The sequence below is a fragment of the Epargyreus clarus genome, unplaced genomic scaffold, assembly GCF_041222505.1.
Source record: "Epargyreus clarus isolate Ecla_fem2 unplaced genomic scaffold, WU_Ecla_fem_2.2 ptg000009l, whole genome shotgun sequence".
Taxonomy (NCBI): domain Eukaryota; kingdom Metazoa; phylum Arthropoda; class Insecta; order Lepidoptera; family Hesperiidae; genus Epargyreus; species Epargyreus clarus.
Genome location: NW_027332217.1, coordinates 3,793,195 through 3,810,252, shown reverse-complemented (window position 1 = coordinate 3,810,252; position 17,058 = coordinate 3,793,195). Strand labels below are relative to the sequence as shown.

Genomic DNA, 17,058 nt, shown 5'->3' with positions numbered 1-17,058 from the left:
GAATATTTTCAGTATTCTAAGACCATAACCCACTTCTTTTCCTCTTTTCTTTAGAGCAACACAATAACGTCTACGTCGAGCTTGTTTGAAAGCTATTCTGTTTCCTCGACGCCATAACAACGACTAGAAGTGTCATTTGAGACTCGCTATTATGTGCCATGTGTTATTTTCTTTTACTTTATCTGGAAAATGGCATAGATATTGTTTAAACATTCAATATACTAAAGGTTGGGTAGGAATCTTTATAGTTTCACTTTAAGACTTAGACTTTATTTCTGCATTAAAATTATTTAAATGATTCAACTGCTAGTTAGAAGGTTGTATAGTGTATCGAGGTTTATCTAGATCATATCAACCTTAAATTTCTATTACAATTTCTAAATATCCTAAATATTCATGCGAGCTTTTATGCTTTCGAGAGCCTATTGAGTCAATGGTCCAGGTTGTAATCACTTAAACCATTTAACCTTTTCAGCAGTTTGAAAATATTCTACTTAAGTTGACTATTAGCCCTAATATTCGACAACCCGCATAAAATATACGTTATGGTGTCCACGTTTCCCATTTATAGAGAGAAGTCCGTGCACAGCAGAGGGACGTTTAAAAAGTGTAATAGTCACTGAGCTATTGATATTTTAAATTAATGCGATGTCAATAACCAAATTGTAATTATAACTTATTAGTAGGTATACCTAAAATATGGTAGAAACCTTTGTGGTTCTACTCCGACGGCACCACGCCTATTTCTTCCTCATAACAGCAGTGTTGAATGCTGCGTTCTAGTTTGAAGGGTGTGGTAAGGGAGACATACTTTTCCGAGGCGTTCCAGTTTAGTTCAAAGGGGTAGCGACGCATCTGTAGTCGAACTTAGGTAGGAATCGAATACTATCTAGGTGAAGGTGGTAGAACCCTTTGTGGTTCCACTCCGGCGGCACCACCGCCACACCTATTTCTTCCTAATAACAGCAGTGTTAGGCGCTGCTGTGTTCCGGTTTGAAGGGTGTGGTAAGGGAGACAGACTTTTCCGAGGCGTTCCAGCTTAGTCCTCAGAGGTAGCAGCGCATCTGTGGCTGACCTCAGGTAGAAATATCTAATCCTATCTGGGATTGATTACAGATGTCCATGGGCGGCAATAGCCACTTACCATCAGGTGGATTGCATGCTCGTCTGCTACTCCTATAATATAAAAAGAAGGGTTGATTACAGTTGTCCCTAGGCGGCAGTAGCAACTTACTATATTATGGACTGCATGCTCGTCTGCTATTCCTATATTATAAAAAAAGTAGTAGGTATACATGAACTAATTTATACAAAGCAGGTCTACACAATTTTATTTGATCAGTTTTATAGAAAAAGGTACCAAGTTCAGGGGGCCTACCACCATCTTTTAAAAACCATCATAGTTCAGGAAAGTTTTATTTCCTCCTTAAAACAGTAAAATATTCCGTCATACACAGTTGAACAAACTTAAGCCCGTATTCATTTTTCGCTTAACCGTTGTATAAAACCAACTGAAATTGTCATATTTTGCTTAAAAAGTTAAATTTCCTGCAAGAGAAGTAATAGTATGATTAAATAATATTGTTTTAAGAGATGATAGTAACCCCCCAGTAGGTACCTGATATCTTAAAGACATGTAATTTAACCTTTTTATACTCGTTAACGGCTTTTGAAAAAGTTTTAAACTTAGATAAAGTTTTTTCATTAACATTATTTTTTGAAATAAAAATTCAACTCATTTCTCGGTCGGTGGTTCTAGGTAACAATAAATGTTCTGCAAATACCTTCGTTACGTATTTCTTTGGTTCCTTCCCTTGGGAATTGGGGAGACCGACCCACATGAAACACGTACGAATAAAACGCCCTATGTATGTGGCAACATTAATAGGGCGTGCGGGATAGCCGTACATCTATCCTAATATTATAAAGAGGAAAACTTTGTTTGTTTGATTGTAATGGATAGGCTCAAAAACTACTGGACCGATTTTAAAAATTCTTTCACCATTCGAAAGCTACATTATCCACGTGTAACATAGGCTATATTTTATATGAAATATTTGATAAAAAGATTTTGAGGCGGTACAAAGTTTGCCGGGTCAGCTAGTTTATATAATAAAGAAGTAACAAACGACCATGCAGTCCCTAATGCCACTGAATGTAAGTGGAAGCTGTTGCCCATGGACATCTGTAATCAACCCTAGATTAAATGAGTCCTACTACCCCTACCCCTGAGAACTAAGTTGGAACACGTCAGGTAAGTATGTCTCCCTCAGCACATCCTTCAAACCAAAACACGTCAGCGCATAAAATTGTTGTTATTAGGTGCAAAAAGGTCTGGCGGTGATGCCCCCAGAGTCAATCTACCAACTTCTAACTACTTTTACTTAACATTCCATTGGTTTACATTTGGCAAACCTTCAGTACCTAATAAAGAAAATGGAGCAGAACATTTGATACTTTCAGACTACATTTTAGAAAGTATATATACTTACAAGAGCAAATATTCTATACCAATTATCCTCTTGTAGGCAATACACGTATTCTCAGATATTTGAACTTTTCCTATTTCTAAATCCCTTGTTCCACATTATGTGTTTGAAAACAGCTTATGCTGTAAGGTTTTAGAATATGCTTACCATATAAACGGGAAGTAGTGAGGTAAAGTTGCTTATATAAGGCGTTTCAAATATTTGTAGCTACGTCTCTGAAGAGAACTTGAGGTAAGACTTCAGTTATTTAGCATTGGTTACATAACTCTACAATATATAAAATGACCATATTGTGGATTGGTATCGTCCTCTTATAATACTCCGTTTCTGCCAATGATTTCATCATACGTTATTTTAACACCAAGTGATCATCATATTGCGCGGCGTAATGTCGGTCTAAAACAATACCCTTACCATGAGTTTTTACGTTTTGAAAAATATGACTGTTTTGGTATTTGTTTACGTATTTGCCCATACTATTTCCAATCAGCGCCTCTAGCGGATTGTGTCATAACTAGGAGACTGTATGGGTCAATACGTAAACAAATACCAAAACAGTCATATTTGTCAAAATGTAAAAACTCATGGTAAGGGTACAGTAGTCATTGAATCAGGTGTCCCGTAGCAAAATAAAATCCATTAAAATATACATTTCTTGAATTTCCAAAAAGTATAAAGACAATGATTAGATAAACTACCCTTTTGTAAAGAACATGTCCAGCAGTCCACAAAAAAACTGTGCCACAATTACTAGTAAAATTTTAGTTTGCTCTTTCTACTACATAAGTCAAGAGACATAGAGTATATAAAAAGGAAAATAATTAAACTTTTGACCTTATACAAAGGGAAAAAAGAAAACATTGTGTGTATCAAACCTTTACAATTTTACGCTAGATTACTCTTAATTGTGGGGGTGTTCTTAAATAGCCCTTAAAAAGGTCGGTTGGGTTCGACATTCTCATATTAATGCACGTAAAAATAAACAGTCCCTTATATCATATAAATATCCGAAGTGATATTTAATATTGCTCGTTTCAAAATTTTGTCAAATGTAAATGGTACTTTGGGCTGTTACGCTAACCTTACATTTGTATGGATGTCTCATATTTTCTTTATTGAAGGATTATTTAATGATTTTAAGGTTCGTATGACTTTGATGTCTTCAGTGAATAAAACCTTTACTGTTGGTAAACAAATTAAAAAGAAGGTCTGCCTGTCAAATGTCCTGCCTGCCTGTTTTTTCTACCTAACTTAAATAAGACTAGACAGTTACAACAAAAAGTTACATAAATATAGAGAACTTAACAATTAGTGACGAAAACCACTTTGATCCTTCAAAGTGTACTCGTATGTGATCCTTGGGGAAAAACTGAAACTCTTAGGTCCCCAAAAGTGTCTGCGGTTCTTGGGTAATAATTGAAAACTTGCAGACCCTCAAAACTGTCTACAGTTTCGTATTAAAACCTGAAAATCCACATGACCCTAGATGTTCACCTTTAATGGGTAAAATTCTAAAATAGAATAGCAAATGAGCATGCAATTTACCTGATGAAAATTTGCACCTGACGAACATGGACAATGCTAACCAAGTTCATATAGAAACGGTATTCACTGAAGCAGATCACCGATGTGTTGCCACTCAAAAGGACTCAAATGCTCGCCTCATAATTTATGTAAGTCAGCCTGCATACACACCCTTCCACCATAATACAAAATTGCTACACTCTTAAAAATACGTGTGGCGGTGGTACCTGCGCCAGCTGACTCATATACATTTACTAAATTCCTGAAACTGTGTGCAATTCTGGAAAATTTAAGCTTCCGTAGGCGGTCGTACAGGAAGCGTTCAACAAGTCATATCATGACACATTTCTCATTACCATGTTAAAAAACCCACACAACACAGGCCATATACATAATAGGCCATCACTTCGATAGCTCTCGACAAAGAACAGGAAACAACACTTAAACTCTCAAAGCTTAGTGTGACGGAACCACCCTTTACTAGATCGTCCAATCAATGCTCAATCTAATTAGTCGTCGAGAGCGCTTAGTCAACATCACGGTTGGTCACTCCGATAAGATATGAAACGATTACAACAATGATGATCATATAAGTTCCCACTTGATCAGTCGTGGTCAATCACGTATTGAACGCTGGTGGTTGAACTTTTAGCGGTAACCTTTGGTAGATTCGGTACTGTTATTAGTTTTTTATCTTTTCGCTTGCGGACACTTTAGGTGAGTCAAGTGATTGTTTTATCGTTTTAGCGGCTATAGCCTCAAAAGCTCAATAAAGTCCAGATCGCGAATTCTTATAGATATCCATCTAGTGCCAATTGGAGTTCTAGCTGAAATTGATTATATTGTTGTATATTTAGAAACTCGAATATGCCTAATAAGTAACTTTTCAACTATTATGCGTAATACGAACTGCAAAATACATATCGAGTGCAATACGTCTACTTTTACCTTTGAGAACATTTTTTAAGATCTTTTATGTAAGCTGGTTACCTCACTATATTTTCCTTCACTGTCAAAACGAGTGATAATATATTTGTAATAAGCAAATAACTATGATAAACCAGAAGTGCCTGGGATTGAAACCTCGGACTCCTCGATCAATAAGCCGAATTTCAACCACTAGGCTATCACTGCTTTAACGTGGTTAAACGTGGATTATTAGAATCCAAAAATGGGTAACGGCTATTTTTTAATATTCATGATCGATTGATTTAAATTTTAGGGACACTAAGATGGATCTATATGTACATAATGTAAACTTATTATAATTGTTTCGATTAGTATGAGCAGAAGCTTTGCTTGGTCATTGGCGAAATTGCGTATTTTTAGAAATTGAAGGTTATATGTGAAGGTAGCCTCATATTGATCCAATTTAAAATTTTACTCACTGCCAGTCCTCATTACTCTTTTTAGGGGTTGATTTTGATATTTCTATATGTGACCTGAATAAAGGCTCTGTGAAAAGTGGGTCATTCGATATTCTACTCCCTCTGGAATAATTATTATCTATCGATTGTTATAACGTTTACGTCCAATCTATACTAATATTATAAAGATAAAAACTTTGTTTGTTTGTTTGATGTTTGATGAATAGGCTCAAAAACTACTGGATCGATTTTAAAATCTCTTTCACCATTCGAAAGCTACATTATTCACGAGTAACATGGGTTATATTTTATATGAAAAATATTTGATAAATAGATTTTGAGGCAGTACAAAGTTTGCCGGATCAGCTAGTATAAGATATATCCGTAACGATTAATAATGTTCCGTAGGTCCAAAGATTTATACGCTTATTTTTGCTCCAACCTTTTCCTCATAATTTCTACTGTTTGGGACTGAGATGAGGACAAATTATCTGTAGTAGTGATAATTAATTAACCGGTTTTCGATGCCAAAATTCTTTCCAATTGCAATATTCCAATTGCAATAACAATATCTAACAAGTAATTTCATAATAAAGATATATTATGAAATTACTTGTTAGATATTGTTACATATAAAATTCAGCTTAAGTCTGTATCACATAGAATTAAAATGAATTTAGCCTTGAAGTTTTTACAGCACGTCTTATTTACAAAAAATAAAAGTAATTTCTATGCTTTTTCGTACTAATTCTTAATTACTTCCTACGTATGCAGCTGAAGTTTATTAACTCCCACAATACATCTTTCAAACAAATGGGTGTGGCGGAGATGCCTCCAGAGTCAAAGACATTCTTTCTTAATCCAGTTACCTTCATTTTCATAATAAAAACCACACAAATATAAAACTACAATTGCGAAAGCAATTCGTATTCCACAACTTAGTTACTACATAGTTTCCAACAAAAGTTCGTAAGTACTATCGTTACGATGTAGCGTTTTAACCCAGCGCTCCTACAACAAATACCAATTGTATTTATGTAAAATACACTTAAGATGGAAAATGAAAATGAACTTTTATTGCCGTTTTATTTGGCTTATATACTGAAAAAATTATATCCACTCATCTTATCTCCACTCCACGGATATTGGGGTCTCTCAAGATGTTTAGTAGGTTTCATATTAGAAATTAAGTATCACTTACTTTAACGGCGATAGAAAAAATGAGAGATCTTAAATAAAAAAAAAAAAAACAAAAAATAAGTTCTGTACCCTTACCAGGAGTTTTTACGTTTCGACAAATATGACTGTTTTGGTATTTGTTTACGTATTGGCGATACCATACGATTTCCTAGTTCTGACACAATCCGCTAGGGGCGCTGATTGGAATTTGTATGGGCAAATACGTACACAAATACCAAAACAGTAATATTTGTCGAAACGCAAAAACTCCTGGTAAGGGTATTGATGTGTTTGTAAGATATACGTACCAATACGCACTTGGCCAGGTCTAATCCTTCTCGTTCTAAGAGGAGACGCGTGCCTAGCAGTGGAACAGTAATGGGTTAACGACGAACGACAGATTAAGACCACGCACATAAACACACACACACACACACACACACACACACACACACTCACACACACAACACATATAGGCATACCGGACACATATAGATAATAATTATAATTATTTTTAAGTTTCTCATTCTAAGTGATGTAAAAGTCTTATGAGAAATAAAGATTCTTAAACCTAAAAAATATCTAAATTCACGATTTAATGTCTATCTGACCGGGGGTCGAACCTAAAACTTGCGTTTTTAAATCGATATAACTGCCGAATGGGTGAGGACACCGCAGTGTCTTAAAGAACTATTTATTCGTCACACCGCGAATTCAGCTTTCAAGAGTATTAAATAATCTTATAGAACACCTCCTGTTTAGCTAACTGTTGAACTATCGAATATCAATAAACAGACTAATGACGTCTCATAACGCTTAGAACTGAATTAATTTTATGCTAGAGCACGTTTCCATCTAAGCGAAACGTTTATTACAATCGTAAAATTCACAAAACAATATATATAACTGTTGTAAATTGTCCGTACGTACGTTGAATTCCTTTGGTTGTTAAACAGAACAAATGATGCGGTCTACATACCTACGAGTGTAGGTACGAATATTTTAGTAACAATAATATTTTATTCGATTATGTTTTTTCTAGCATTTATAGGTTTCATATTGATATTAGAATTGGAACCGATAGGAAAATTATTCTACAAATTACTAACAAAAAATATTTTATTGAAAAAGGAATTAATTTTATGGTATAGCCTGGAATCCCCGGGTAGATATTGCAATAGATATCCAAGGAATTAAATCCAGGCAATAACGTTTTTCTAGCAATCTACTGTGCCAAGCAATTGGCTATGCTGTGTTACTAACTGGGCAGCCAGATGTTGGGTCGAAATTAAAATGTTGCTTTCCAGAAGCCATACACCTGTAGTAGAAATAAGGACAAATGGATGGATAGAAACACCATTTTAGTTGCCCCGAACTAGGTTAAAAGTCCCTAAAAACTCTAACTTCTTATAATTTAAAAATAATGTCTTTGCGTCAATGTTTTACCCGCAATATTAATGTATTGAATTAAAACCTATATATTGAGCCAATAAATCAAGAGAACCCGACGGCACAATTTAGTCGGAATAAATAAACAGTTATAGTGTTTATTAAATTCTACGTGAGTTTGCTTGATTGATGGCTTGCGCGACTGTAATTACCTTCTAGCTCCCCGTGCACAACGTTCTCATACAATTTCTAGTATAAAAGCCTTTGAAACACGTATTTCGTCTGTAAATTATTTTGCTTACAATGTGCGAAATATTGAGTAATTTATGTAATATTTATGTAAAAATATTGAGTTGCTATTATGGACATATGTACGAACAAAATTTCAATTTTAATTATTTACGCCTTATTTATTATTTCAATTAAATAAGCTACTTTATTTAATGTTCTTAAACATATTGTCAAAAACCTCAGGTAATTATGAAGGCTATCCTAGTGAATGCCTAACGTCCTCTACTATCCCCACAGAAAGAGCTATTAAACAGGATAACAAATAAATCTTAAGAGATAACACTGGCTATTTCTGACCACACCCTTTAAACCAGACCAGCAGCGTTTAACACTGCTGTTATGAAGCAAAAATAAAGCGACTACCTAGGTAAAAGTTCTATAAACGTCATCAAAATCTAAATAGTCAAATGGTATAGTAATCTAAATAGTATAGTTTTATTATTCACTTTGTCTTAAACCCGTTTGTTCTTGTTCCAGAATGATGCGATTCAGCTGCTTCCTCACCTTCTGCCTGCTCGGCGCGCTGCTCCTCATCGTACCAGCCGCCTCCTACCCCAGGTAGTGGTACCTAAACCCAATATGATAAATCTCCTAGTATTTGTAATAGCCACAGGGGATTAATAATCGTCTGATTACGTCAGCTGATAACCTTCGGAAAACTTTTATGAAGATCATTGTTCTTTTCTCTAACCTAACCTAACCTAGCCTTATATTTGAAAGTCTCGTCCATATGCTCGAAAGTGTCAAGTATTTGGACTCAATATTTTTCCTTAGATGTCCTTAGATTTCCTTCCTTAGAGGAAGGAATCCTTAGATTTCCGTAGAAGTGATTTTCAAGTAATTTCAAACAAACCGAAGATGAATTGATCTTTAAGGATAGAACTCCTTGCCTTTCTATCGTTGACGCCATATCGGTCTGATATATAGAAAGCTTTAGGTTGGTTTAGATTTCATTTCTTTATACTATTTTTAATTCGTGTTTATTTGTCTTTGTCAATCACTTTGTAGAATGAGTTAATTACAAAGTGTTGTTCTATGAAGTTAAAATTCCAAATGAGGGGTGTAGAGACTTTAAAAACATCAAAACACAAAAAAAATAAAAATGGTGAGAGTGAATTTGGTAACTACTGACAGACCGGCTTGACCATTACGAAACAACAAATCACGAGATGTAACTGCACATTTAAAACATTATAAATAACTTTGCAGCCCCAACAACTACTACCGCGACGAACAACAATACGAACCCGAAGAGATCATGGACATGCTGAGCCGCCTCAGCAACCTCATCCAAATTGAACGCAAAATGGAAAAGTAAGTGTTTTGTTAACCCATTTTCATGAATTCATATATTTTTCATAACATTTTTTTTAATATAGACATTTACATAAGACGTCGTATCTACTTCGAGAGAGTTAAGTTTTTATATCTTTTCGGTATTATATCCCTATTGGTTCGACTCCGGAAGTACCACCGCCACACCTATTATTAATAACAGCAGTGTTAAGCTTTATTGCATTCCAGCTTAAAGGGTGTGGTAAGAGGGAAGTGCTTATCCGAGTACCAACTCAGATGTAAAAGGTAACAATGACTCTGTGGCTACCTCAGATTTTTTAGGGTTACAGATGTCTATGGGCGGCAGAAAATTGCCAATACCATAATTTATAAGGAATATAGATACTCATTATTTATTAGAAACAACCAAATAAATGAATTTGTTACAAATATTATAAGGCATATACACGATGTCATTTTGCACCAAAATTGTATACAACATGTAATATATTTTTGCATGTATTTAAGTCCCAAAACCGATATTATTTAAAATTGTAATGATTTTTGGTCTTGCATTTTAACACACTTTATCTTTTACAGCTATAACGATGGCATTACTAGGTACGTTTGAAATGCCGTAAAGCCCCCTGTACACTGTCCATGCCGTCTGAACGTTTGTGAATATTTCCATATATTAATACCTTACTTCTCAATTGTCCTACTTAGTTAATTTATCCTACTTAGCAATTGTCTCAGAATTTGCACACTTGTTTCGTACTTTATCGTCATATGAATATCCGATACATTCCATCTTACTCAGGTTTGGCACGCATCTGTGGCCAACCTCAGGTAGGAATTTAATCTGATCTGTAGTTGATTACAGATGTCCACGGGTAGCAGTAGCCCCTTCGATCAATTGGACTGCATATTCGTTTGCTACTAAAATAAATATGTATAGTCGTTTTGATAAATGTTCAGACGGATGGACTGTGTGTAACCCGCATTAGATGTTTTAGTTGTGAACTAGCATCATACTATTATTATTATGCTATCTGGCATCCATTCTAAACTTTGAAGTTTTCTTCTTTACAGCGATTGTTATTATTTAGTTTTAATTTAGAATAACTCTTGCTTTATATAATTGATAATTGAGAAAATTGAAGTCTTTGTCAAGAAATTAAAAGAAATATCATTAAAGTTTTTAATGGATGCAAATTAATGGTTTTCGTTTTGTTAATTGCAGCTATTATTGTTGTTATTTACTTTATTATTTTATTTAGAAGCGTAGTTTCTAAGACAAAGCACGTTCTGCTTAATTAATGTATCCAGTAGTTTAATCAGCTTTCAGAATTTCAAAAGGCATGGATTCTAAATATCGCGTAAATTCAAAATTTGGGCAGAAAATTACAGAACAAAAATCTAACTAAAAGAATTCGGGAATTCCTACATATTTCGCACCTATAAACATTTCATACCACACATTACATAACGGATGCTAGACGTTTACAATTTAGATGGAAGAAATCAAAATAATTTCAAAATTTAAAACGTTATCAAATTTTAAAAAACGGGCATGAATTTCGTCAATTTGTCGAGAGTTTTCAACTGACGGCAAATGGTCAAAATATGTCCTACATTTTACTTTACGAAACTATTAACAGTAAATAGATTTTTAGAGACCCACTAAAATAACACTGCAACGCTTTTAAACCACGCATTTGTTTGCGTTTAGGCTGTTAGTGTGTGTAACAATTTTATGAAGACAGACAACGTTGTCGAGCTACTATTAATTTGAAGGCAGAATTTCATGGGACCGGGATGAGTTCCACGCTTATTTTGCGATTAAACTTATAAATCTACTAAATAATAACTGTAGTCGACAAGGCGATAAGAATGATAAATGGTAAAAAAGAGATTTTTGGAGACTACAGTCAGTCTTATTTTCATCCTCAAGATAAAAATGCAAATATGATTAGTTATAAAAATATGGTGATTATAATTACGTTTAGTGTAACCTGGCTGACTATTTACTTCATTTATTTTGAAAGAAAATGGTTAAAAAAAGACAAAATCATCAAAATCCCTTCTAAGTTGCTGTTATAAAAAATGTATAAGTATATGAAAGTTTATTCAAAGTCGTATTGAAAGAGGCTAATGCAAATCAAACTAACGCGACAATGTTATGTAAATTTCCAAATCCTCAGTGCGTAGACCTCGCAAGAACAAAGATCCTTAAAGTAGTTTAGTAGGTAGATTCGCCAAAATAAAACGCTTTGTACCTCCTGCTTAAGTTACGCAAAGTTTTGCATAGATCGAAGTTTGGTACGCTTAAATATATGGGCGTTACGTATCTTATCGTTATATGCTTAAATTCCCGCTATTTGAAATTCTACTGTATTTTACAATAACTAGTAGATGAAATATAATCCATATCCTAAACATAATAAGTAACTATTAAGAAGGATCAAATGCGTTACCAAATTCCGGTACCACACGCAGTTAAGTTACTGTATCGTTATTTATAATCAATTTTTCTACTTTTAGACCTACTCGTACCACGGATCGCATTTTGTCAATACCAAATTGCATAAATTGTCAATCGTGAGGTATTGGCTGGCAAATAATTAGATAGATTAATTATTAATAATGGTTGTTATCCCAATTTTTACATCTTAAATTTTTAATGTCGCTTCGCTTATATAGATAGTGTCTATATAAAGTCCTATACAAAATTCAGATTTAACCATAAGATAACATGTAATGAAAATTTCTTCACAGCGAGAAGCGTGCCCTTGATCTCGGCCTCAGCCGTGGTTACTCCGGAGCTGTCCACGCCAAGCATCTGATGGCCATGCAAGCCGCCAACTTCGCCGGTGGCCCAGGCAGGAGGCGACGAGCTCTGTAAATCAACGTGGACTACACTCCCCTACAGATTGTCCACTAACGATACTAGTCACCCATCGGCTGGTCAATAACGAACATGTATCCTCAAGCCAAAGTCCACATTAATTTAGTCTCATTAAGCTTCAACAAATCTATTTACTATTATATAATATGGCCTATAATTAGAGTTTGTAGATAAAGATTTCAATTTATCAGCTTTATCATTCCTCTAGTCGTCCTAAAGTTACTGTAGATTCTAAATTATTCTATGATTGTTAATATTTATTAGTGTTTTGTTCAGGTGACGCAAATTCCTATTCGTCTTCTGACTTACTTCCATAAATGCTTATTATTACTTTAACCTTAACATTTTATACGTTGTTTTAGGATTGATAGTTCCTTAACAGTCTATTCTTATGTTTATATCCATTACTTTATATGTTGCGTCACTTGGATAAACAAAATGTAGTAGCAGTGACTGAAATCTAACTTTCCTTCGCTAATGTGAGTCTGATTTATCGTAAATGTCGATTAAAATATTGTACTTAAATTCCCTTTCTCGTTACCCTCTTCATCGGAGGCGTAAACGGTTTCTGAATTAATTTCTGTTGTTGCCATTCAAAGCAATCAATCCCCTTTATGTTGAAAATGCCGATAATATTTAGAAGGCGTTCCTTATTCTGCTTCTGATACGAATTTAGTACTTTCAATATAACGTTTTAATTTTGTAAAATATTGTATTTGAAATTTTGTTTCTTATATCTTGTTACTTCTAGTCACTTTAATATAAGCTTAGATCTTCTTTTTCATTTTGGGTTCTTGTGTAAAAGCCTACTTCATTACATACTTCTAACTATTGATCAGTATTTCCTAAGTATTATATTTCTTCACTCAAACCTTGTAATGTTTTGGCATGACTTGATCGCTTATCTTTACAGCTAATGTTATTTTGTATACGGAGTTAATCTTACTATTCCTATAAATGTATGTGGCAATTAGATAATAGTGTTACATTAAGTGATAAATACCTCCTGTCTAGAGTTTATTGTTAATAAATAAAGAGATATTCATATTAACTTTGCCGTTTATGTTGCTCTTCTGTGTCAAATTCTATTGGAGTTTAATAGATACTTACAAGCAGTAAACAGTGTTCATTGATTTTCCCTAGCTTCCTTGAGAAAATCCTGCTTTTTATATTAGATATATTAAGTTAGTTAGACTATCATTCATATTATTTTGTAGTTGGATGCAGAAATTCCGATTATTATAAAATACAAGAGATAAAGTTACTTAAACAAAACTTTCGTAAGCAAACTGAATTTTGGAGAAAATCATACTTTAAATTTACTTACGTACTTACTTGTCAGAAGTTTTTTTTATTAGTAGTAACGTAAAGACGTATTTACTAAGTCCATAATTATTGCTTAGTAAACACTTATGATACACACACTTAAAAGTACACAGTTAAGACTTAGAAAAAACGATATAAATTAAATATTAATATTCATATACTTTACCTTATTAGTTCAAGTATAAGTAACCTAATAAGGTTAAGTATTTTGAATAATCATATTCACAATATGAAATATTCAATTTGTACCTATAAGTATAAGATCGATACCCGCATGTAGAACATTGTATCGTTATCAGAGGGCATTGAAATCTTCATTTTCTCGTGAAAAAATCACTTTCATCTTTCCCTGATGCGCCCTAGAATTATGCCTTAAAAAATAGTCAGTATTAGATATCAACTCGTAACATTTAGAGCGTCAACGTGAAATGGCAGTTCCACTACCATAATATGCGTTAAGGGTTATATATTATATTTTTATTACGTAATTCAGTGCTCTCTACACTTTATAGAACAACTAGCAGAACCCGCGGCTTCGCCCGCGTAAAAAAATATGATATGACATACAAATAACTGTAACTTTGTACCTTTAACAATTTTAACGATAAAGTAGCATTAATATTTAATTAATAAAAGCTTTTTTGTTCGTCACTGTGTACCTAAATTGGTCAAGCTTTTTTCAGAAACATACACTAAAACTCTAATTACAGGACTGTAATGAAACTTTCTTTAAAATATAAGTTTCATGTAGGATACAATAATTATTATTTACACTATTTCATAGGAATCAATCAATAGTCCATGTTATATGGGGCCTTACATACAGTGGTTCTGTCCAGGATCTCTGGCTGGGCGGTTAGAGCTCCCATTCTTGCCGCCCGCAACTCCAGAAGTCCCCCTTTAGTCTCGTACGACAGGCAGGGGATACTTTAGCCCTGTTCTAGCCCAAAATTTTAATCCAACATCACATCACATCACCATCTAAACCACGCATAACCACAACCATACCCGACGACAGGACAAAATGTTGGCACGCAGTGTGTCCAAAGTAGTTGCGACGTACCTAATCAGTATACCAAAATGTAGGCCAATTTGAATAAACTTACGCATTATCATATATAAAATTTGCACCCGTCCACGTTGTCGTGCATTTGTCTGAACAGACGTTATCTAAAATTTCACGTTTCTAAGTTCGAACCTAAAAGATTCCCGTATACATATAACACTTCTTTTACCTCCTTAGTAGAATTTCAAAAACATCCTATCATCAATAAATACTTTATCAGCAAATTTCTGAAAGCTAATATTCAACACCAGCGGTCGGCAACCCGACACCCACGGGTGGTGTGTGGCCCGCGACTTTCCCTTGTGGCCCGCGGGTCTGCGCGTTACTAATAATTGGCCAAGTGCAAGTCAAACCCGCAACTGGAGGATTCAGTACAACCAACATTTTTTTTTTTAATTTCTAGTATTTAATATAGCAGCCATTAAAGTACACACGTTGTGGAAATTTGAACTGTCCACCTCTAACGGTTCAAAAGTTAGTTGAAAAATAACGAATAGCAGTTTGTTGTATGGGGACCCCTTTTTGTTTTCAACTTTTTTTATTTTTAGTATTTGTTGTTATAGCAGCCACCGTCATGCATCCTCTTTAAAAATTTCAAATGTCTATTACGGTTCCAGAGATAGAGCCCTGTGACACACGGACAGACGGACAAACAACGAAGTCTTAGTAATAGGGTTCCGTTTTTATCCTTTAGGTACGGAACCCTAAAAAACCGCTGTTCTGCACTTCAGCACGCGCAATACATTCCCATGTTAAAATATATGTTACGACGGCCCATGAAATTTCGCCCTACACTAAACCTCTCTGCACTCTGTTCTTTTTCCAGACACGCCAAAGGAAGTAACTTCAATAAAATTTAATTTTAAAGAAACTTTCTTTACTTATAGTACCCTAATGGGTTTGATTGTTGAGTTGCTAAAAATGCTGAAACAGATTTGTAAAACGAAAGGCATAATGCATACACCCTTTTATAGCCGTCTTAAGGGTTGATCTAAAAAAAATAGTGACTCTGAGTCACTGTTTCTTTTGCTTCATTAAGTCCTATGATAATTTTTCATAGTAGTAGCTTCCAAATTAACGGATTATGTTGCAGTGACCTTGTAAACGAAGTTACTACCCCTATTATATTCTCTTACGTGTAGATTTTCCATAAATGGTGTTAAAAAAGTTCTATCATTCCTAACCAGAAAGCCAATTGCCATTTTTTACAGTCCTTGCTTCCAAATTAACGGTTTTTAAAATAAATTTCCATCCCCTATTAAACATCCTTAAGGGTTAATTTTTCAAATACGGTAAAAAATCAATCAGAAAGCAGAATACTAAATTACATAGACTTTGCTCTAAAATCTGCGAGTTTCTAAACGAAGTTTCTACCCCTATTTTATCCTCTTAAGGGTAGATTTTCCATAGACGTTGTTAAAGAAGATCTATTATTTCGTACCAGAAAGCTAAATCCTATTTTTACAGTCCTTGTTTCCAAATAATCGGATTTTAAATTAAAATTCCATCCCCTACAAAACAACCTTAACGGTTGATTTTCCAAAAACTGTGAAATAGGTGTCCTATTATTTTCAATCAGAAAGCCAAATAACAATTTTCATAGACTTTGCTTAAAAGCTGCGGACTTCTAAGCGAAGTTTCCACCCCTATTTTAGCTTCTTAAGGGTAGATTTTCCATAAATGGTGTTAAAGAAGCTCTATTATTTCGAACCAGAAAGCTAAATGCTATAATTTTTACAATCCTTGTTTCCAAATTAACGGATTTTAAAAAAAAGTTCTATTCCCTATTAATCAAACTTAAGGGTTGATTTTTCAAAAACGGTAAAGTAGGTGTACTATTATTTTCAATCAGAAAGCTGAATACCAATTTTCATAGACTTTGTTTCAAAATCTGCGGACTTCCCAACAAACTTTCAACCCCTATTTTACCCTCTTAAGGGTAGATTTTCCATAAGTGGTGTTAAAAAAGTTCTATTATTTCCAACAGGAAAGCGAAATGCAATTTTTTATAGTCCTTGCTTCCGAATTTACGGAGTTTGAAATAAAATTCCAACCCCCATTTAACGACCTTAAGGGATGATTTTCCAAAAATGATGAAATAAGTGTTTAATTATTTTCTATCGAAAACCCAAATACCGATTTTTATACAGTGTACATTAAAACTGGGAGACTCTCATACAAACTTACAACCCTTATTTAACCCACATAAGGGTGAATTTTCCAAAAACAGTAGAATTAAAGTGC

General features: G+C 34.2%; 1 protein-coding gene across 2 annotated transcripts in view; it reads left to right on the top strand.

The window, feature by feature from the left end:
* Positions 1–13,526, top strand: part of Dh31 (diuretic hormone class 2) — an 82,241-nt gene extending 68,715 nt beyond the window's left edge. Inside the window, exons 2-5 of one of the 2 annotated variants that reach the window (XM_073076259.1) lie at positions 8,717–8,800; positions 9,449–9,553; positions 10,115–10,135; positions 12,293–13,526. In XM_073076259.1, the coding sequence (XP_072932360.1) occupies positions 8,718–8,800; positions 9,449–9,553; positions 10,115–10,135; positions 12,293–12,419 (336 nt within the window). In that variant the 5' untranslated portion in view covers position 8,717 and the 3' untranslated portion in view covers positions 12,420–13,526. The remainder of the gene's footprint in view (positions 1–8,716; positions 8,801–9,448; positions 9,554–10,114; positions 10,136–12,292) is intronic. The other variant, XM_073076260.1, reaches the window with a different exon arrangement.
* Positions 13,527–17,058: the final 3,532 nt, after the last annotated feature.